The sequence below is a fragment of the Echinops telfairi genome, unplaced genomic scaffold (assembly GCF_000313985.2).
Source record: "Echinops telfairi isolate 266 unplaced genomic scaffold, ASM31398v2 ScPeMD7_3533;HRSCAF=4204_1, whole genome shotgun sequence".
NCBI lineage: Eukaryota > Metazoa > Chordata > Mammalia > Afrosoricida > Tenrecidae > Echinops > Echinops telfairi.
This window is the reverse complement of record NW_022107432.1, coordinates 14,054,331-14,078,737: the sequence shown is the minus strand read 5'-3', so window position 1 is coordinate 14,078,737 and position 24,407 is coordinate 14,054,331. Positions and strand designations below refer to the sequence as shown.

The following is a 24,407-nucleotide window of genomic DNA, read 5'->3' as shown; positions in this document are numbered from 1 at the left end:
AGCTCACTGGCACCATTCTCCTCGGAGCTGATCCACAGAGCTGGCTCTTGCTCCCGATGCCGGAGTAGGAGGCCGTACACTAGGACAGTGGCTGTCTGTCTGAGTAGGTAATTTGTGTGTGAGAATTTACCTGTGTGAATGCAACTTCTTATTTTTCAAATGAGAACATAAACTTCCAAGTCTATAGACACCAAATGGTTTAAAGAGATCTGTTACTGCAGCAGAAAAGGTCATCGGTTGTGTCACTGTGGACGGCATTTAGGACAAACATGAGAACTGGTTCCTGTGGTCTCTGTTTCCATTTTCCCTACACTGACTTTGCTCTTTCACAGAAGATCAGAGATTCCTGTTTGGAAGAAGGAAAATACAAAGCAGTCATTAATTCTCTTGAGATGTGATTCCTTCTTCTCCCATCCGTTGGAAAGTCGCATAGGAGGGAATGGTTTAATACAAAAAATGAACTTCAATAAGGATATCCCTATAATGTGGAAGTCAAAGGAAGTCACATTGAAATCCTGTTACCACCCAGAAGGCAGGGTTTACTAAGTGCTGGTGCCCGCGTTGCAAGAGGGCACAGCTTGTATTTTCAGAGTCATGAAGAGTGGAGTCCGCTATGGCAATCACTGAAGTTGACACCAATCACAACCTTATTTTAAAAGTTACGAAGTTTCAATGTCTCAGCTGTTTAATACCATCACGTACAGCGCCACATAAGTACCTGAATCTTACACACACTGATGGTAAAGGATTGTGGAATATCATACTGCTGCTAGACGTTTTACCTTTGAATCACGTTTCCTACCCAATACATAAAAGTAAGAAAAGAAAACTATAAGAAAAGCAAAAAGCATTGCAATCCCTAGGAAGAGTCTAATTAGTATATTATATCACACAGCACAAGACCATTTAAGAGTTCATCAAAAGAACATTCTTATTATTTAAGTCCTATGCATTTGTTCAACATTTTGGTAGCTATTCTTAAAACAATGTTGTTGGTGCTGCCAAAATCATATATATTTTGGCACGTACTTGCAGACCAAGCATTACTTATCGTATCAATCTAAGATTCTGTGATAGTTTTTTTCCTATGAAGCAAACTTCACCCATGTTCAATGAAAGGTAAAGGCTGGAGTGCTAAATGTACCCAGAAGCAGTCCTGGGGCCATGATGGGGGGAATATTTGAAAACTAAATACATTAGTTCCCTCACTCTTGACGGGCTTAATTTCGAACATGTTCACCATGGTTTCCCAGAGTTCCCATCAGACTTTAGCTCCGCTGCCAGATTAACAAAACACCTTTTACTGGCTTCAGTGCTATCCCTTGTATCCCTCCTCCTCTTCCCTCCAAGTGTTTCCTGGTACCACTCATGTAATAGTTAGGTTTGGTGTCAACTTGACTGTGCCAGGATTTTGAGCAGTTTTATAGGTGAGACCTACTAATTCCCCATGATGTGCCTTAAAAATTATAATCAATTTCGCAATGGAATCTGCTGTGAGCAGCCAAACAATTATCAAAAAGATGGATGCCACATCCTTATGTATAAAAGTGCCCTGATGCAATTTAATGATCGTTTTCTTGGGTGTGTGACCCACTTCCAAAATAAGTGGATGCAGTGGAAAAGCTTGTGTTTGCTTTCTGCTGGGTCTAGATCCTACACCTGGCTCATGGAACACCAGTTCTTTGGACTTGAACCAACACCCAGAATTCATTGACTACCAATCTTAAGAGTTGGCAGTACCCTGTGATCTGAGCAGCCGACCTTGGGTTCATTCCCCCTGCAGCCACAAACCTGACTTTCTAACCTTAGAATCATTTGTCTTTGTAGTCACTTTGGCTATCTGAGTTAGGAGAAGCCTCCAGACTAACATCTGATCCAGAAACTTGGAACTTGCCTGGACTTGGACTTTCCCACTTTTACAACTGTGTGGCCCCATTTTCTTGATATAAATGACTTTGCACACACACACACACACACACACACACACACACCTATTTATAAGTGTTATGGGTTTTGCTTCACTAGTGAACTTAGCCTCAGACAACACCTTCCCCAACCCACACCAACGCCTATATCAAAACTATTGGTACTTTGAGCTTTAGGTTGATATATGCTTCTCTGTCAATTCAAAGTAACATCATATTTAGTCCTTTTTCTTTTATGCTAAGATGAACTGCATTTGTATTAAATATTCTAGGGCACATATCCTTCTTACTGATTCCAGAGAAACATAAGGATCACCAAAAGTCACCGTTAAGAGAAGTCCTCAAATCATTTGAATATCTATCTCGTATAAATATGACTACCTTAATAGTCAGATAAATCTTAGCGTCAAGAGAAAAAGTGTATAGAAAATAATCTGGCTAGCCTTTTTGGTAAATAGAAAAATAGAATAGTATTTTGGTTTTACTACTTCCCAAATTATTTCTCAATGATATATATGTGTCTCTAAATTCAATCCTTCAATGCAAAAAAAAATGCTTTTCTGATTTCAAACAACAGTTATAACCAACATATCAAAAAGAATAATTACTCAGCATATTCCATATATTCATCACAGACTTTAAAACTCTGTGCTGTAGTCCCCACAGCATGTCACTCTGTTGCAAAGATAAGCTTTTAATATATGAGAATTTTTAGGAGCAATATAAAAAAGTATTCAAGCATAAAATTTTATGGTAATTAGAGGAATTATACGTGGGATTATATTTTAAGTGCTATAAAAATAGTTTGTGGCAGTAGTTCAGGTTGAATAAGGGAGGGAACAAGGAAAAAGATACCTGGGAGTATTTTACCTGCAAGGCCAAAATCCATCACAGATAAATCTTTAAACCAATGACTTAGAGACTCAATTCCTTCTCTACGTCCTGGAATCATTTAAGGCAAAGAACATTAGAATTCTCCATGGTTGTTAATGACCCATTTTTTTGATATATCAACAAATAGTTATTGAGGACCCACAGAATTTTCAGCAGTGGGTCCATGCCCTCATCCAAAGGAGAAACAATAAATCTACAAGCAAACACACAACCTAACTTCAGGTAGTGGGGCTCTGAAGCAAGATAAAGTAGATACAATAAATCTAAAGATTAATAGTAGCATGGTGATTATAGGTAGGATGGGTAGAAATTACTTCTCTCAGAAGTTGTCATTGGAAGAAGGCAGCAAAATAAGTGAGAAGAAGCTATTCTAGGCAGAGAAAATAGCTTGTGCAGAGGGCCCTGAAGTAGGGGTAAGCTTAGCCTGTTAGACTTGGAAAAAATGAGACATACGTGAGAAAAGCAAAGAGTCCTGACAATGTAATGGTTAAATAGTAAGTTGTTAACAGTAAGGTAGTTAGTGCAAGAAACATATAGAGATCTGCTCCCATAAAGATTACAGCCTAGTGTGTGTTATGGAGTTCTATTTTGTCACATTGGGTCACTTAGAATCAACTCCTTAATTGGATGGCACCTGTGGTAGTTACATAATCTGTTGTCAATTTGAGACTTAAGAGTGAAGGGATGGAGTTTAGCCTGTCAATCAGGTTGCGCTTGATGACTTCATTTGGAAGCATTAAGGAGCTAATTAGCTCGCTGGAGGTGAAATATAGCTTCACTCCCTGTGAGACATTACTGGTGATGAGCCTGAGAGAGCTACACTGATGCAGCCAGAGCTCTGGAGCGAGAGGAGCCACATGGAGACTCCTGTCAGTGCTAAGGTGCTTCCACTGCCACTGGATCCACAAGATTTTCCAGTCACTGGCCTGTGTTCTTCCTGCATTCAGCTTCATTGGATGTGTTTCATAAGTCTGAAGAGGAATTTATAGATTGGTATAGGACATATGGGCTAATATCGGACTTATGGACTTGATATGACCTGGGCTGGGATGTTTTCTCAGTATACAATTGCTCTTTTATATAAATCCCTTCCTTATACACTTATAAGTGTCTATGAATTTTGTTTCTCTAGTGTACCCAGACTAACACAGCACCTAACAAAAACAGCAACAAGTGAATCAAATAAAGCCAGATGAGTGAGCAAAAGGAGTATCAGAGGAGATTAAGTGAGAGAGGCACTCAGGAACCAGAAATTAGAGTTTGTAGGCTTATATTTTATTCTGAGAGGGTTAGGAAACCACTAGAAGGTTTAAGAAATCACACTAGTTATTTCATGAGGAATAGACTATAATGTTTAGAAGTAAAATAAAAATCAGTTAGGAAGCTTATCCTTTGTTAGCTGAGATGATGATGGTTAGACTGCAATGGGAATGAGAATGAGAAATGGGAGAGGTTGAGTTAAGTAAAAGAAGACTGTATATGGTGGTATTACTTATTGACGTAGGATAGCTAGTTAAGAAGATGGAACCAGAGAACCAGAATCCCACTAGACGTTTGAGTCTACATGCCTATGACTCCTGGCCCATGGAGTAGTTCAATACACAAGCACAAAACCAACACCTAGGGTTGAATCTAGGCTGGAGATATAAATTGGAAGTTATCAGCATTAGATGGCATTTTAACCTTGGACATAGGGTGTAATATCAGAGAGAGAAAGAAAGAAGTTTGAGGGCATTACCTTTGGGCATTCAAGAATGCAGTACTTAAAAAAGGACAAATGAAACTAGAAACAAAATCTGAAAAGAATAAATCAAATTATTTGGATTACTTATAGCATATTCTAGATGAACTGACATGTGAATTCAAGGTTTCATTGTTTCTGAAGCAGGGCAATGATGTCTCTAGAAATCACTGCTATCAAGTTGATTCCAACTCATAGTGACCTGTAGGATCAAGCAGAGCTGCTCCGAGGGTTTCCAAGGATGTAGATGTTTACAGAAGCAGACTGCTTCATCTTTCTCCCGGGAACTGCTGGTGCTTTTGAACAGCTGGCCTTTCACTTAGTAGGCCAACTCAAAACTCACTACACCACCAGGGCTCCAATGATCTCTCTAGGGGTTATAAAAATTGATACCCAAAAGGCTTTAATACTAAAAGTAAGAACATCTGAGTGTTAAGCATGACCCTTGGAGATAAAAGAAGATGGAGAAAAGAGAGGCAAACTGTAGGATATCTACCACTTCTCAGAGACAGCCTTTGGATTCTATTGAGCCAGGTAGACTCAGAAGCCAGAGGGGTTTGTTCCACAACGGCCATTATAAAACACTGAGCACAAGGAATGCTGTTCCATGTCCCAGTGGAAACGCTAGTGACAGGGTTGCTCTCCCTACTTGTAAACAGAGATGGGTGGGAGATCCTGTATCTTTGGCATGCACACAGGAAATTTCCTGGAGGACACAACAATTATGCCAGGACATATCATAATCTCTTGATATGCCTGTGAGGCAGGTGCATTGAAGAACATAGTAGCCCAGGCTCTAACTCTAAAGCTCATTTAGCTCCTCTTTGGTATACTTCATGAACAACACAGCTGTGTTAGTCTGGGCTGAGTAGAGAAACAGATTCACAGGCCCTCATATGCATGTAAGAAAGGGTTTTATGTAAAAGAGCAATTGTACATTAAGAACACATCCCAGCCCAATCCAGATCAAGTCCATACATCCAATATTAGCCCCTATGTCCAAGACTAGTTCATAAATTCCTCTTTGGACTCATGCAGTCATGCAATAATGCTGAATGCAGGAAGATTGCAGACCAGTGGGTGGAAAGTCATGTGGAGCCAGTGGCAGTAGAAGTATCTCAGCGCTGGCAGGGGTTTCTAGGTGGCTCCTCCAGCTCAGGGTACTAGTATAGCTCCATATGTCTTGTCAGCTGCAATGTCTCCCAGGGGGTGAGCCTGTGTCCCACTTCCAGCGAGCTATTTATCTCTTTAGCATCTCCAAATGAGGTCATCAAGCTGGGACCTGATTGACAGGCTAGACTCCACCCCTTCACTTCTAAGTCTCAAATTGACAACAGATTATGTAACTACCACAACAGCCTACCCAGTTCCTTTATGTGAATCAATACTTTTCTTATTCATATACAACTGACTGACCTGTGTTGAAGAAGGATCCAGTCCATTCTCCGTCTGTGTGAGGAAATACAGAAACAGGTGGAGGCAGACCCAGGGTGCTCCCATCTAGATCCTTAAAGAGATATTTTCTTGGACTTTCACAGTCTGCTTCAGGGCAGATCACTGTTCCTAGGTCTTTCCTGTGAAGGCAGGTAGAAAGCAATGCTCTCATTCCATAATCAACAACAAGAAGAAAACTTACACTCATTACCGATCTTCTGAAAGATAAATAAAACCATGTTAGTGTTAATAATGTGCTGCAGAGATTGAGAATAAAACTCTTCACACAAAAAATTATTGTTCAATTATATGGTCAGCAAAATAATTCTTGATAATTGAATAGGTTAGATATCCGAATATGTGATCTTTACAAAGATACTTAATTTTCTAGGAGGCAAGGTAGAGCAAAATTCTCCTAACGGCAACATCTCTGGTGACACAGTGGCTCAAGGCTTGAGAAGCTAACTACAAGCTGGCTCCTTGTCCATTCCCGTAAAGATTTAGACTCTAAATCTGTCTCAGAAGCTCAAAGGAGCAGTTTTAGTCTGTCCTATAGGGTCACTATGAGTCAGAGTCCACTTGATGCCATGGCTTTGGGTGGGGTTTAACTCTCATATCTATGGAATAGATTATGTTTTCTTCATAGTACTTCAGAGTCTACTAGTAATTTAGAATTCTCATTATAAATACCAATTATATCTGTACTATAGACAAAGCAAAGACAAGTATTCTTATTCAACAAATATCTATTGAGAACACACAAGTGATAGGTTTAGGGGGATAACGGTGATAAACACAGTTCCTGTGCTTTTGGAATTTAAAGTCAAACAGGATGTATAAACAACTATAATAATCCAAACAGAGAATTATAGAGAATTTATTTTACTCCATGGTTCAATTCTGTTCGGTTACATTATTTAATTACAAATTACATTACAAATGTCTATTTGATGCCAGTCATGTGTCAGGTGATAAATAGAGAAAACTTCCGATGCTATTGTCAATTAACTTTATATCTTATTCATCCTATAGGTAGGACACGGCACAGGACAATTGGACAGCAGAAGAAAGTAACAGAATAACACAAAGTTCAAACACAACTGTGACTCAGGAATAGTCATTAAAGGGACTGGTATTAGGTCAAACGTGAACTATTCTCATTAGAATAATTTTTCTTGGTTATGTTTTTCTAATTTCCTACGAATTTTCCTAAAATTAAGATGAAGAAAAAAGGAAACCCAATATCCCTGCCTTTAACTTCCTCACTCCCTTACCACCCTCCCAGGATCAGCAGACTAGCCTGGGCTTCAGCTTCATGTGGTGAAACCAGCAGTACAAGAGGACACCTGGACTCTAGCTAAGCCTCCTAGCATCATGATTTGAAACTTGCATTCATAACTTCTCCCCTTCCTTTAGCTAAAGAAAAGTGCTGATTCCTGATTCAAATGATAAAGAAAAAGACTTTGCCAAAATTTATAAAGCAAAGGGCATGTGTGTAAGAGAAGTAACAAACAGGGTCTTTACATAAAACTACCATGCCTCATTTTTATTCCCATTGCTGATTTTAATATTTTTAAATGTTCAGGGATTTTAGAACAGGCTTTTTTTTTCATAAATAGGACTTATTATCCATACTGATGGTGTAGTGGTTATACGTTGGGCTGCAATCTACAAGGTGGGTAGTTCAAAACCATCAGCTACTCCTTGGGAGAAAGATGGAGCTTTCTAATCACTTTAAAGCTATAGTCTTTGAAATTGATGGGGACAGTACTACCCTGTCCTTTAGGGCCGCTATGAGTTGATGCTGGTTCAAGGTCAGTAAGTTGTTGTTGTTTAATCCGTATAAAGAGAGTCCTGGTTGCATAGTGCGTTGCACATTGGTCTGCTAACCCAAGGTCAACAGTTGAAAATTACCAGTACTTTAAAAAGGAAAGATGAAGCTTCCTGTTCCACTAAAGACTTACAGCCTCAGAAAAGTGAGGGAGAAGTTCTACTCTGTCCTATAGGGTTGCTGTGGCAACTCTATGGAAGTGGATGTGTTGTTGGTGTTTGTTACACATAATAAAAGTACCTGCGTTGTAAAGGAGAAAAGTAGAACTTGTTTCTGTCTTTGACCATTAGCATCCTGGTCCTCTCTGCTGTTATTGGCTGCATGATCCCAGTGTTCTCTCCATTTGCCAGGATGCAAACATCTATGTCATCGCTATAGCAGCTCTTCACAAAACTAGAAAAGGTGACACCTGAAATTAAAAATGGAAACATAGATCATATAAATCACCAACTATGAACACAGAGTACACAACATAAAACTCTGATAATAATTTATGGGGAAGAGTTAGTTTAAGGTACCCAGGGTATTTCTAGGAGCTTGCAGAAATCTTTACTTAAAATACCTGTAATTGCTCAACCAATGGACACTATACAAAACAGAAGAGTATTCTAAAATATTAAAGTCTTAAATTTTTTCCTGTTAATCATAGATTTTATCAGAATCCACAGACTTTATAGAATCATAAGTCAACTAACAGAGAGACCATGTAGATGATGAATGAGTCCGATAATACAAAAGGGATCTGAAAGCGAGGGACTGCAAAGTGATGCTGTAACATTATTTGTAATCCTTGATGTGCCACCAAGTGCCAAGCAACCCCACACAAGGAATACTTTTCACGTCTTAGTCTTCTTAATTGTTTAATGGGAACAATAACACCTAAGACAAATACAGATCAAAATTTATAAATCAATTATACAGCTCATACTCAATAATTGCTATGAAAGCTTTTCAAAATGTATCCAGCAGACCTTATACGGAGGAAGTCACTTTCATGGTCAACCCACATTGTAATTCCCACAAAGATTGTTATTTGGACAGCAAGTGTCAGACTACACTGTACCATTTGTTTGATATCATGTTAAAATGCCATAAAAGATTCTAGGCACAGAGAAACACAACAAAGTTGCTCCGATAATTCTTAGCAGCCTACCTTGAAGTTTCATGATTCCTGGGACTGAACAACTATTCCTCACTCGGTGCCATGGTTGCTGAGGCCACCGGTTTGGCTCTGAGGTGAATCCAGGCCACAGAATTCCAACTCTACCTCCTCTGGGATTGGAAGGAGCACGGTCCGACGCTGTTAAGTTGGCTGAGCAAGGCTCAACTCGGTCTTGGATGCAATCAAAAGAGGAGCTCGTGGCCACGATGACTGAATTCCGAAGCACAATCTGAGCACTGGTGATGCTGCTTTGGGGAGCAGAGGATGTATGCACTACTGCCAGAAGACCAATGACATTGTCAACCAGAGTGATGTTCTCTAGCTCCACACTATGCTCCACGTGCAACATGGCACCGTAATCAAAGTTCTTGAAAGCCAGGAAGCCTGAGATTCCCGTACAGTTGTCCATTCCAGTTTCCTTATAGACGTGAAGGCCGTGGAGACATGAATGGACCACATTGTCCGACCAAGGCCCTTCCGGAAGGGAACAGCTGTGGCCTCGGATGTGAAAGCCAAGCCTCTCAGAACCAGCCACCACGTTGCCATGGAGGTCGACATCCTTTGCCCGGTTCGCTTTGATTCCTGCCACCCAAACCGTGTCCTTCGTTGACTGGGTTGTGAGAACCACAAGGTTATTTGTAAGACAATAGGCTTGGCCCTCCAAATCAATGCCATGGCCAGCTGTGCCAAATACTACGTTGTCATTCAAAATAATGCCTTGACTGGCACTGGCACGGATGCCTCCGCTGCAGCTCTGGTGCACTGTCGAAGATGTGATCCAGGAGCCGACGGGCACGTTGGTGAATTCAATGGATGAATACTCTGGTGTTCCAAAGTTCTGTATTTCCACATTTAAAAGCTGAAGGACACCTGTAAAAAAAACAAACAAACATGTATACTATTCAGACACTTTCTTCTTCACCAAAGGCTAAAGAAAAATCCATTTGTCTTCATTGGAGCAGGACAATTTTTAGTTAAATTCATAGTTCATTCCTAGCATTGGCATTGTTTTTCATGCCACTGAGGTTCACTGACAAAATATGGGCCATCAGCAATATCACCTTGATGCCTTCAAAGGTTTCATGCCCAAGCTGAAGAGACTGACGATAGGATGGAGCCAGAAGAGAGCGCAGATGAGCAGAGATGGACGTTGGAGATGGGCACAGTAAGAATCTGTGCATTTGTCTGCAGGGCTGCATCCCAAAAGTAATGGGGATAGTGGCTCATGTCCCTTCATTTTCAAATCACCCCTCCCACTCCATAGTTCAGTGACCCCATGGGAAAAGATGATAGCCATCACACAGAGATATTGCATAAATGACCAAGTAGCCAACTCTATCAAGTATTGCAGGCATTTCTGAAAATAGTACAATGTAAGTGTGAAAGTCACTTTGGTCCAATAATGTACAGAACTATTATATTCAATAAACATTTCTTGATCAAGACATGATAGAAGCAATAACTATTTCAAAAACAATTTCAAGATCTTGTGATTGTTTTTCTGTATTTTCTCCTACCTACACCATATTCCAAGTTTCGCTTTTATAATAATAATGGTTTCTACATCTGTTATGTCAGTAGAAGACAGTTAATTATTAAGTCTCATTTAGAGTTGTCATTTGTACTATTTTAAGAATATATTATTAAAATACAATATAAAATGCATTAAATAGGTGAACTAAAAATATACTGGTAATCAGAATATATTATTAAAATACAAAATAAAATGCATTGAGTAGGTGAACTAGAAATGTACTGCTAATAAATCAGTGCGTATACTCTTGGTAAAACATATAACAATATAACTACAGTGAAAATAAGGCCAATTGATAACCACAACACTAACTAGCATTTAGGACAGTGCAAGGAACTGTTTTAAATCACATAAATGGAAATACATATGTTTTAGAAAATATATAATTTTCATATAAACATATGAGGTAGATATGACCATTACCTGAACTTTCCAGGTAAGAAAACTGAGGTGAAGGAGAGTTAACAACAAACTAGAATTCTGGCTTAGGCATGTGGATACAGAGACTGTCGATCATACACTTATGGATGGGCATTGGGGAGAGCATGAGATTTGCTGATCTTGAAATACGTGGAGTTGTTTTAGACTGGGATTTAGATGATAGACCATGATCAATAATGAAATCATGTACGCTACTTTGTCTGTGTCTTTTCCATTGAGCTTTTTCTGTTTTGTTTTGTCATTGTTGTTGGGATTGTTTCTTGCTTTTGTTCTGCATATTTTCTTGTATATGAAATCTAAGATAGGCAAATCTATAGAGAGAGTAATTGGATTAATAATCACCTAGGGTTATGGCAGGGAAACTAACACCATCACTAGACGAAAGAAGAAACAATTCAAAATTGATCGTGGTGATGATTGCACAACTTCTTAATGTAATTGAACTATTGAATTAAATGACATGTTGATTATGTGTCAATAGAACTATTTTTAAAAAGAAATGACTAGTACACATACAACGAATGAATGAATGTGTATCAAAGGAATGCTATAAAGTTATTTCTTTCATTAACTTTGAGGGGTTTGTACATTTGAAGTTTCTGTTTTACTATGTTTTAGTAACGGTATTTCAAGCCCAAAGTAGTCAAGGCAAACCCTCCACCTTCCTCACTCTTTTTTCATTTTGGAACCTAGAATCCCAGAAAAATCAGCTGATGGGAAGCAGGAAACCCAGTAGGAAGGGCCGGGGAAGTGAAAGATCACCTCTCTGCTTGTGGCCAGATTGCAGCAAACCTAAAATTCTTGGCTGACAGGGCATGCTGAGGTCCTAGCAGAGGTATAGAAATATCCTCAGGAGGATAGAGCATCCTAAGGCTGTTTGCAGCGGACAACTTTTTTTTTTTAACATAACTCAAGCATCCTTCACAAATAACAAATAGCAGAAAGGGATGTTGGAACTGTGTCCCTGGAATATGGATTCAAATGACACCAAATCCAAATGTAAATCTACACAAAAATAGCTTGTTTTCTAGAATAATGTGTGGTTCTAGGATTTATATCAGGGTACTGTATCAATAGCATTGTAATTAGTGTTTTTATGTCCTATTTGCATGGTTATGCTCGTAGTTTGTGTCCATGTTAACCTATTATCCAAACTGACCTTGAGAAGAATTAAGCAATAATTATGCTGACACATCTTTTTATTTCTATTTTTCTTCTGTATTCTTTTTCTTTCTTTTTTTATTAAGCATTTTACTGGGGGCTCATACAACTCTTATCACAATCCATCCATCCATCCATTGTGCCACACACATTTGTACATTTACTGCCCTCATCATTCTCAAAACAGCTCCTCATTTTTCCCCTTCCTCCCCCACCCTTCCTCCCTCCTTCATGAACCCTTGATAGATAGTTTGTAAAGTATTATTATTTTGTCATGTCTTTCACTGCCCAGTGTCTCCCTTCACCCGCTTTTCTGTTGTCCGTCCTCCAAGGAAGGGCCTATGTATTCTAATTGCAAATCACAACTCTGAAAAACTTTCTAGCAAGTTCAGTGCAATTTGCTGGATGCTCGTGGTCAGAGGAGGTGAATGACAACTCTTTTCAATAAATGTAGGGATCCTACATCCTGGCTGGCTTTTCTGACCTATTCAACACCCACCGATGGCATCCTTGATCTACGCCAGCAGATCAGGGTCATCTAGCAATCAGAGTAGGTGATAGCTGAAGAAGCTAGGGGTCCAAATGCAGTGTGGGAACATGGATTGGATCCTGGAACGGAAAAAGAACTATACTGGAAAAACTGATGAAATCGAAAGGTGAATTATTTTATTACATGTATTTGACAATATGAATTATTTTATTATGTTTACCATACAGATAATCATAGGTCTTATTTCAAAAGTATCACATTATAAGGTCATGGATAAAGTGGAGGGAAATGTGGAACAAAACTCAAAACCATAAAAATGACTATAGGCTTATTGGTCTATCAGAGGCTCAAGGATCACCTAAGAAGGTGACCCTTAGTCATCCTTCAGATCTGGAATTGAACTTACCCCTGTGGCTCAGTTTTCAGTCCCAAACTAGACCTCAATCATAGGGAGGTAGTCACTTTAGAATAACCAACCATTCTTTAGTGGGTTTTGTTTGTTTGCTTGCTTTTGTTTTTAATTCATGGGCTTTGGTGCCAATATTGATTTTGAATCTTTTCTCTGCCACTGAATGGTTTTTCTTATGCTTCATTTATGTTATCCGTACACATTTACTGAATACCTAATAATCAGTGATGATCGTGCTATAAAAAGAGGTGAACAACATAATGTGGTCTTCAAGAAGCACAAAAGTTCATGACTACACAAATAATCAAGTTTAGCACAAAATCTTTTCTATATATGACTCAACTCCACAAAAAAACAGGATGAAAAGGTCTCTTTCATATGAACATTGTAGACTAAATGAAATAATATTTGGAAAACAATGATCGCTTCTGACCTAGAAAGAGCATTCAGTACAGTTTCTCTTTCCCTCATTCGGGGATGATGTAAGGAGCCCTGGATGAGCAATGTCAGAGCTTCAGTCTCAAGTCAACCTTGGTATTGGTTCAACTCCAGCTTGCTAGATAGTTCTAGGCATTGCTTCTATGCTGTTCCTGTAACCCTTCTCCAGCCTGACCTCCACATCCGGGTATCTAGGACACTGTTATGCTCTCCTGTTCCTGATTCTCTGCCTCAAACACTGCTGGATGGTTTCATAGCTTCAGAACCAGTAGCCAGCTTGTGTTTGTCTTCTCGGGTTGGGTCTCTGAACCTCAATACTTCTGTGAGGTCATTTTCTCTGAGGACAGTCCTAGGCAACGTAGGATATTGAGCTACAGCGCAGAAATCTACAAGCTAGGTGCCTGAAGCAACCCCCATGGGCAACAAGCAAGAACAACTCCAGACATCGCCATGTGTCCTCTGGGAGGCAAAAATCACCATGATTGAGAATTTATGGAAGTAGAAATTATATAAGGACAGAGAACTCTTCTATGTACTGGAAATCCTGAACTTTTGTATTAAAGTTCAAACACTATCCTTGATCAAACTAGAGAAATAGATACTAGATGAGAGTGCTCCATTCTTCCTGTACTTGGGAAGTGGCTAGACCTTTAGTCCAAGCCTGTCTTTATTATGCTCTTGTGCCTTCTAAGATAAAGCCATGTAGTAGCTTTATCAATAAGATCAAATTTATTTAGTCAGGAAACAACTTTGGAATAATATTTAGGGAACTCAAGTTTAAGAAACAAAGTCTTAATCAAATAACTTTGTGGCATTTCAAAAGGGCTAAAATTGGAAAGAAATGAGAGAGATTAAACTGATCCTTAAAGCAGTCTGGAATATGGAAATCATTTTTATTTAAATTTATGCTATTAATTTATAGCATGAGCTAATGCCTGCCATCAGATATAGCATGCTACTGGGAAAGAGTAATAGGAATTCAGGAAAGAGATAAAATTCAAGTGGTCATTAAATCATCTATAATTTCAAAGCAGAGGAAATTTCACATCTGCTGAAGATGTTTTCTTGGAGGGAACATTGTGCATATGTGCCAATGACTAGTATATTATTTTAACATCACACTGATAATTAAGCACACATTAGGACTGAAAATGCATAGTATCTCAGAAACCAAAGGAGCCATCTGATTCAGACATTCTGTTTTACAAACAAAGTATCTCATTGGAAACATCTAATTGTCCCAGATGAGTCGTGGCCCATTGGTAATGCTTGCGGGTGTAGTGTGCCATTGAGTTGGTTGCAAGTCACCGTGACTTTGGGTGGAACAGAATGAATACCGCCTGGTCCTTCACCATCTCCACAACTCTTCTTACACTTGAACCCATTGTTGCAGCCCCTGTGTCAGTCTCTCTTGTTGAAGACCTTAAAATGGCATTTACCTGAAAATTCTCCTCTGCCGGGCTTCTTAAAGGACCCCACAAGTACTCTCCCCTTGCATGCTAGATCAGACTGAAGCTGTATATTTCGGGACAACAATCCAACCGCAGCAGCCAGTGGAATGTACCGGCCATCTTCTGTAACATGGGCACTTCCTAGAAAGAAGAAAAAACCAACAACAAAAACATTAGAAACCTATTTCAGGAAACTGCCAGCCTGGGACCCCGCAAACTTGATAAATGAAAACACTCGTGCCCTTTGGAAGTCCCACCAACAGGAAGGGCTGTCTTTCCTCGGGCATTCTCCACAACTGTCAGCTGAGAAATGAAAAGCCCATTCACACGTCTCTCTTTGGGATCAGTGTGAGAGTGTGCAAGCAAGAATTCATTTCTTCGCAATAACAGTGGGTCCAGGGACAGTCCACTGGTGCAGAAAGCCAGGGCAGACATGGCTAATTGGCAGGGTCCCCAAGCTCCTTACAAAATGCATCAGCGTGAAGCTTCAGCGCTGGGTTCATTTTTGTCTATGGACCACTTTTCCGGGATCAAGGGATTCCAGATCAAGTAGGATGGTGACAGCGCATGTCAAGGCAGCAAGGTATTAAGAGACAAAGACACGGAGAAGCAGCTGCAGTAGCAGCAGCATCCTCTCACAGCAGGTCTTAAACTTAGCTCTGCTCCCGAACAAGCTTCCTCAGAAGTGAGAACTGAATCAGCTTATGATATCATTTCCCTGTTTGGTTTGCTAGTTCTCTTGGATCTTACTGGCACTGATTTCCGAAGATTCCACTTTTCTTGCTACAGTTTTTAAAGTCAGCTTCTGGGAAACCGCTTTGGATATCTTTTGTTGAGCGCATGCATTTCCTTGCCCCTTTCGTTCCATGTTTTACTACTTATTAGGTCCATTTCCTGGATCATATTTAGACTCAACCAGGAAGCTCAAAAGTATTTTTATTTATATGCAATGCATTTTTAAACTGTGTGTAGTATATAAAATATTAAGTGCATTTCTCTTTAAAGGAAATAGAATTGTTTATGGTTTGGGTTTTTCATAGTCGTTGTGGTTGTCATCATTAATAAATCAAATATGATTCCTGTTAGGAGGAACATGTGCCTAGATAGGGGAACTGACATAACCTTTTACAACCATTTCTTCATCCTAAATGACTACTGGACTCAATGTGCCAGGGTAGGAATTGGAAATTGGCTACCCACGAGTTTTATTCTGACTGAGCCATGTGATTTCCCATGTGTTCCTGGACAAGAGCCCCAACCCTTCTGCTTTGGGACTTGCCGTTAAAAATAAAAGGAAAAAAAAAATCTCCTCACTTGCAAATTTTCTTTAAAAATTAGGCAATAAAATTAGTGAAGGAATTGAGATAAAGCCTCTCAGGATGAGTCTCGGCCTCCAATTGAGTACCACCACCACCTCCCCCCAGAATTGCAATCAGATCCACAGTACTTCAGCAGGTGGCTGAAGCCATGCTTTCTGGTCCATGCAGTTTCTGGAACCACCAAATCAAACTCTTACCCAGGTGCCGGTGTTTGAGATGTTCTTGAATCCTAACTTGGTGGCCCGTGACTTCTTTCACAGTGAGGACTTCTGCTTCATGAGGTTCATAAGAGGAGGAGCTAAGCACGATCTTGTCGCTGGGTCGCCAATCCACTGCGTCCTCTACTATAATCCTGTAACAGCATAAAGATAGTATCAAGTATACTGACAGCGCAGCTCTGGTCACCTACTTACTCCACAGAGTGATATCAGCATCCAGTGTGGCAAGCAATTCCAACAAGGGGACTGGAATAGGCATGACAAAGAGAAAGGGCTTCTGGGAAATGCTTAATTTTAATGGAGTCCACTTGTGGCCCATAAGTAGATATAGTATAGAGATAACAATAATATTCTATGAGATAAAAGAACAAGAAAACCTGAAAATCCCAGGGTTTAGTACACACCTTATACTCAGGATGACCTTGAACAGCAATCTCGCTCGTGAACTGGGAAACTGAACAGTAAATACATTTAAGAAGGGATCCTTTTTCTCAAATATTATGAAGACCTATAAAGCCACTCTAAATGATCCCTCCCCATGATGCAAAGCTCAGGCCGTTAGGGTCAGTTGGACCCTGAAGATCAAACTCTGAATTCAGTGGTGCTGCTATTTATGTACTAGCTGGATGACCTTGAGAAGTCACTTCGCTGGTCTGAATTTCATAGGCTTATCTGAAAACCGAATGCTACGTAAGCCTTCCTCCAGTTTCCCAGTACAGTCCTCAGGACTAAAGGATATGTTTTCCTTGGTTGGACTATGTCCCAAGCCTTATGCTGTCATACCATTACAGAACTATCAAGGTTTCGCTTGGTGTGGTTTTTTAAACTCATAAGTAACAAAATTTCTACTCAGTCTTTCACTGCCGCCTAGCTTTCCCTAGTGAATATGACTGCTTTATTCTCCATTCAGTCATTGCCCTCATCCACGGTCTCAGTTAGTTTTAATTGCCTACCTCTTTAACTAATGCTCAAATTTTAGCAGGCTTTGACAGTAGATTTGCCCCTACTGGTAAATATTTATCCAGGCAACAGAGTCTGTGTATAGGCCATTCAATTGCATTGACAATTTTGATTTAGGCATTCTAGTAGGTGTGAGAAACATAATAACAAGTAAAGCATGTGTCACTTGCATTTAAAAAATGACAACTTAGATTTTGGACTAGTCTACATCCTTAAAGTTGTGTGTGTTGGAGCAGGGGAGTCTTGGTTGGGGGGTGCTGTCGGGGGTGGGGGACTGTCAAGGTAAGAGAGGTGTTCACAATTGTATAACAATGTATTAAAACCAAATAAGGAAACAAACAAAGGATAGTATTCATGGGTCAATAGGATGAATCAAATATATTAATTATATGATTAATTCATCTGAGGCTAAAAACAGAGAGAAGGGAGCCAAAAGTCACAGAGGAAGACAATTGTAAGGTGATACAATTTTAACAAGTGAATTCAGTATTAGCTCTGTTCGTGATTTGTTTCCACGTTTTAGGGAACTCGTGGTTACAGAGCACTGGAGCAACAGCGCACTTTCAAAAGGAGAAACTAAGCGTGAAAGAGAGTAAATGAGAAAGTTCAAGACAGGAGCGCTGGTCCAAAGAAGACTCCTGAAGACTTTTTCCAAGACCAGTGGTACCACACAAGTTGACTAGTATGATCCGCAGGTTTTCACCTGTGAACTGGCAACAGTAAACTATACATGCTGATTCTAAATGCTGCCATGATAATTTATGAAATAATAAAAGCACTATAATCCACATAAGTAATTAGTAGGTATTCATTACTATGTATATTGTATCAAGTGGTGTGTTATTAGAAAAACTATTTGAGATGTACAGTGAAACCTGTGATCACCAGATTTTGAGGTGACTGCTTGTTTTGGGGGGTCTCTCAATTGGTCTGCCTTTGATAAGGTATAGTCTTAGCACTTTTCTATCATTCTCAATTAGTACTAGGGTTTGAGTTTTCCTTCTCTGATAGGATTTTTGGCTTTATACAGATTTCTGTTTTGACAGCTTAGACTATTACTAAAGCATTAAGGATATATAAATATGCCCCGTTTTTTAATAAAGACAATGCATGACCATAAGGTAGAACACACAAAAGGTCATGTTATCATATTAGCCCACTTATGGGTGATGGACTTATTGGTGATTTTCATGTAAACGTAAATTCCCTAAACTTACAATGGTATATATATATTTGAAAAGAAAATAAGCCCATGGGTATAATGTTATATCAAATTCAATTAGCAGTACAAAGAGGCTTTTACAAGTTCATGGAAAAGTACAATTAAAAGGTAATGGAATATTTCCATGATTTTTGTAAGGCTCCTCTGATCACTTAAGTTACCCTTCTACTTCATCGTCTACATGACCTAGATACTATCTTTTTTATTCATAATATTGCTCAATAAAACTCTTCAGATAGTTGGTCACCATAATGTTCTGGTAAATTCCATGAAGAGATTAAAGGTTATTCTTGACAAGTCCCTGATGTAAACACATTCCTTTGGTCAGGTGAAACAACGTAGTCTCCCAAGACAGAGTTATGTGTTTCTTAAACATCACTTTAAAATAGCATGACCCTTAATCTTCGCTTCACTCACTTCTTCTTTAAAATGAAGATGCATGTCACTGCCTGCACTGAGTGTTCCTTTGGGATGCTCGATCCCCCCTCGGTATTCCTGTGCTTTGACAAAGCTAACACCACCGCCCTGTGGTCCATAATGTGCTCTTGTTCTCTGAGGTTACTCAGTGTTGACATTGGTTGTTCGTATGGAATGAAAATAGGTCTTTCTTGCTATACAAAACTGAGAGCTCTTGGCACGGTTCTAGGCAAAGAGTAAAAGAAGCCACTGAAAGTATTAATCAAAACTTTGTATTAAAATGGAATGAACTGATCCATTTTTCCCACTTATGTTTCCAAAGCCTAGTTCATGAAAATGTGTCTACACTTTTGTAGCTGGGGGTGCGAGACCTCATGAGGACCCCATGATCACGTCAAAAAACATTCTACCATCGTGATGTCCATGGAACAATAGTGATAACTTCAGGGAACACTTGTCGAGCCATGATCGGTTGGACCTTTGGTTCTTCTAACAAAGTACAAGTCTTCCTTAGACTCCAATATCCACTCTTAGTCTGAGTCTTCATTATGGTGATTGTTCAAGCATTTCAAAAAACCCTAGGCTACAAGACTGCTCAACTCCAATGTTCCCCTGCTTCTGATTGATAGTAATGAGAGTTCTAAATTAGGATAGGCTACAGGGAAGAGGAGAGATCTGCTGGTCATTCTAAAGAAAACATACCTAAAAAATAAATAAACAAAATTAAAAGAGCTGTTTGTGTTACTGTATCTAAATGAAAAACATATGAGAAAGCCGAGGAAATTACAAATAATCACTTTGGAACTCCTGTTAAAGATAACTTTAAAAAAAATACAAACAACATATCAGCACAGATTCCTTTATTTTTCCATTCATAGTTGACCTGGTTTTAGGAAAATATAATACCTACTGCTTCAAAGAACATAATTACAAAGATAAAAATGGAATACACGCTTCCAAATTTGACTTAAAAGTTTTCACAACCATGTCTGAAGCATTCGTATATAAGCACCAACAATTTAAATAGATTTGTTAACTAAATTCTAAGTTAGATCTTAATTGATAATAGTGGCATTTTACATAGTGGCATTTCACTATGTACAGACTCAGAGTTGACAAATCCCAAATTTTTCTTCGCTCAAGGACCAAGAATGGCCACAGACTTCTGAACTCTCTACTAACATTGAGGCTTAAAAAAAAAAAAAAAAGTATCCCAGTTTAAATATTTTTCCCAGTTCCTTTCAAATGCGATGAGAATGCTCCGACTGACTAGGACTGTGTTGGTATTGACAAAATCAAATTTGATACTAATGATGATAGAAACAATACTCTGAATCAAACTCACTGCTACCAAGTCAGTTCTGAGTCATAGGGAGCCTATAGGGCAGAGAAGAACTGCCCCGGTGGGTTTCCAAGACTGTAACTTTTGGGGGAAGTAGGGAGGTTCATCTTTTTCCCAAGGAGCCGCTAGTTTTTAAACTATTAACCCAGTGATTAGTAACCCGAGGTGTAATCTGCTATTCCAGCCAGGGTCCCATGATGGCAGCAATGCTAGTTATTAAACCCACTGTCCTAGAGCTCATTTCAACTCAGAGTGACCCGGTAGGACACAATAGCATATCACACGGGGTTTCCAAGGTTGTAAGTCTTTATGGAAGCAGACTGTAAGCTCAGGAGCTGGTAGGTTTGAATTGTCAACCTTCCAGTTAGCAACTAGATGATTAGCCACTGCTCCACAAGGGCTCCTTAATAATCGTTTATTAAAAAGAAAAACAAAACAAACAAAAACACTGAAATTAAGCTAATTCTCACAAACCAAGATCCTACATAGGATTTTCAAGACTGTAAATCATTATGAGAGCTGACAGCTCCAATTTTTTTTTCTGTGAATTGGCTAGGTAGGATTGAAATATTGGCTTTACAATGAGAAGTCCATCACTTAACTCATAAGGCCAAGAGGGCTCCTTAAATAATGGGAAAAGTGGATATCACGTATTTGTCTATGTGGCCCTTCTTCTCCCTTATTCTGGAGCATTCACGGTGTCTCTTTTGAGAATTTCTCTCCGTATCTAGTAAACTAGGTGAAACGAGTGAGAACCACAGATTATAATAACACAAAACATAGCCATGGAGTTCACCCTGTGTTGGAGCAGAACTTGTCTCCAATAGTTTTCCGTTGAAACTAAGAGAAAAGAGCAATTTCCTCTTTCATCTGGAGAAACTAGGAAGAGCCCCCTAACTCTGGGGTCGCTTGCCACCGACATTGTTTATGGAAGTTCCATAGGTGATCTTGAGCTCTTGCCAGTAAATGCATAAGATCACCAACTCTACATTTTTAACTGAAATTAAAGTGATTTTATAATCATGCAGTTTAAGTAACAAGGAAAATAAAATTCACTAATTCCTGACATTGAGATACAAGAGTCATTTATTAGACAATACAGCAGTGAGCAAGATGCCCATCACGTTCTGATTTGCAGAAAATAAGCATAAATTAAATGGTGCCTGTGCTAGTTAAGGTTGTGTGTCAACTTGATTTGGCCAGATTCTCAATGGTTTAGAAGTTAAGATGTAGTCATCCCCATGATGATATCTAGATAGATAGATAGATAGATAGATAGATAGATAGATAGATAGATAGATAGATAGATAGATAGATAGATAGACAGATCGATAAATGCATTCACTACTATAGTGAGATTTCCTTAGAGCAGCCAATCAATTGAAAGCAAGTTTCTATGGGGTTTTGCTAGCTTCCAAAATATGTGGATAATCTAGTAAAACTAGTTTGCATTTTGCTAAAGTCCAAATTCTGCATCTGGCTTATCATCGGACCTACAGTTTCAAGCCTATCATTGGACCTAAGGTTTTCAATCTTTATGGAAGTAGATTGTGTTATCTTACTCCAGAGGAGTAGCTGGTAGGTTTGAACCACTGACCTTTTGGTTAGCAGCTCCAGTGTAACTATGGATCCATGAGATAACAGACCAAAGTCCTTGGAACAGTTCTCTCTGCTCTGTAAGGTCATTATGAGTTCCTATGAATTGGAGTCAATTTCATGACAAAGAACTTTTATGTACTAGATGCTAAGTGAGATACCAAATCAATAAAAGGCATTTTGCTGCCCTATTGAATCCTTGGGGGGAAATGAAATAAACACCTTACAGAGTATAGTATCACTTACTAGGGAGGCAGATTGTTATTAAATTTATGAATCATAAAAGCATGTTTTAGAAGTTCTGATGGGGTAAAATTAATGTTTGCTTGAGGGAATAGTGAAATCCTTGTAGGAAATGTAATGAAATCTTTAAGGGCAAGTGGGAAATGTAAAGTGTAAGAGGAGATGCAAGGGGTCCTTTAACCGCCTTATTTCATCTAACAAGTATTTACAGAGCCAGTTTATAAATCAAAATATTGAGCCATTTATTAAGTTCTGAGAGAAGGAATATAGTAGAAATGACAGGAGTGAGAAATAGATATACTTTTTAAAAATATATCCATAGAACACCACCACAAATTGGATAAAAGAGGTAACAGAATAGAATCAATAATGATTTTTTAAATTAAAGATCTGGGTCAGAGCTACTTTTTGTGAATGATGAAACTCAGTCACTGCTATCAAGTCGTCTCAACGCACAACAACATATAGAACAGGGAAGACCTGCCCCTGGGAGCTTCTGAGACTGTAACTCCACAGAGGAGAAAGCCTCCTCCCTTTCCCACAAAGCAGATGGTGGTTTCAAACTGAACTGCTGACCTTGTGGTCAGCACCCCAAAGCAAAACCACCACACCACTCAAAAACGCAAACTCACTGCCATGACGTGGATTCCAACTCCTTGTGACAGGGTAGCGGCCACTGTGGGTTTCCAAGCCTGTCATTCTTTACAGGAGCAGAAAGCTCCATCTCTCTCCCACAGAACAGCTGATGACCTTGCAGTTAGCAGCAACGCATAACTGTTAAATCCCCAGGGCTCCTCTGCTCAGCCACCAGGGCTCATTAATTACATTTTTTTACTTAACTTTGTAAAGCCTCCTTGCGGTTCATCATTTTCTTTTCCTCTATCAGCACCACGTTAATTTAAGCCATCATCATCTCATCAGAAATATTTTCACGACTTTTTAACAATTAGTAGCTGTAACATAATTCTTCATTGGGTTGATATTAAGAAATTTTGTTTTGTTATGTCTTAATATTTATAGCATCTCAAACAGAAGTATTGATATCAGACCAATCAGGATAAAATCCCAGCCTTAGGAACTTCTAACTTTATGAACTTAGAAAAGTTTGCTTAACTTGTCTAGCCTCAGTTTCCATATATGTCAAATACAGATAATAATGCCCAATTTATAGCATTGAAATTGAAATGAGATAAAACCTGCAGAATGCTTATTAGAATCCTGACATAGGGTAAGCCTGCATGATAAAAACCTCAATAATGGTAGCTTGTTAATTGCTATAGATATTTTTAATTAATAAAATTGAGTTTCTTTCAAATTAGCCTATAGCTTAGTTTCTGAATTAGGTTTTTTAACACATTCTTATAAGAAAAATCGATTCATATAATTCCTGCCAATTCCAACTTTACTAACGTTACAATTATAATTAAAGTTTCTTATTGATCACCCTTAAAAATGACTGTTTCACAAATCCTGTTGGGTGTCAGAAAAGCAATTCAAATTCAACAAAACTGTATCTAGATCTATAATCTTTTCCCCTTAGCTTAGCCATCTTCTGGTGAATAGCACCATTGTTCAAATATGCAGACGAGAAACCAACAAGCAGCGTTAACACCCCTCTCCATTCCTCATATTCAAGCCATCTATTACATTTTATCTCCTGTCTCCAGATCTGCTCACCCCTTACCATTTCCATTAATATTCCTGACTGCAAATTATTTGGACTTCAGATTGATGTCCTGGATCTACTTCTCTCTCTCCAGTTGCTCATTCTATAGAGGTAGCGATTTTCAGGAAAACAACCATAGTTATAATTACTAACTCCCACTCATTGCAGTTGTTTGTTGATGTTGAATCAACTCTTAATCCTTTCCTTTAAAAATCTAGAAAAACTTCCTGGGGCAAAAAGAAAATCTTGCTATTACCAATAAATATGAACCTAACTCCCATTATACCTACTTGGTCCATCATGTTCTCTGTACTTCTGAAAACTACAAAATCTCCTCCTGGACCCATGCTTCTTAATATATGCTGGATGTTCTTCTGTTATCTTCTAAAAATTTCCACATGCATGATAGTGGGACAGGAGGAAAGTCAAGGGAAATAGAGGAAAGAGCTGGAAGGCAAAGGGAATTTATAGAGGTCTAGATAAAGACATGTACATATGCAAATATATTTATAT

The 24,407-nt window shown here is 38.9% G+C and overlaps 1 protein-coding gene across 1 annotated transcript in view; it reads right to left on the bottom strand.

Annotated features, from left to right (window-relative positions):
- Window positions 1-24,407, bottom strand: part of PKHD1 (PKHD1 ciliary IPT domain containing fibrocystin/polyductin) — a 579,560-nt gene that overhangs the window by 155,222 nt on the left and 399,931 nt on the right. The window contains exons 57-61 of the mRNA XM_045294754.1: window positions 16,428-16,582; window positions 14,900-15,052; window positions 8,979-9,857; window positions 8,066-8,234; window positions 5,977-6,134 (exon numbers count right to left, since the gene is read on the bottom strand). Coding sequence (XP_045150689.1) covers window positions 5,977-6,134; window positions 8,066-8,234; window positions 8,979-9,857; window positions 14,900-15,052; window positions 16,428-16,582 — 1,514 coding nt within the window. The remainder of the gene's footprint in view (window positions 1-5,976; window positions 6,135-8,065; window positions 8,235-8,978; window positions 9,858-14,899; window positions 15,053-16,427; window positions 16,583-24,407) is intronic.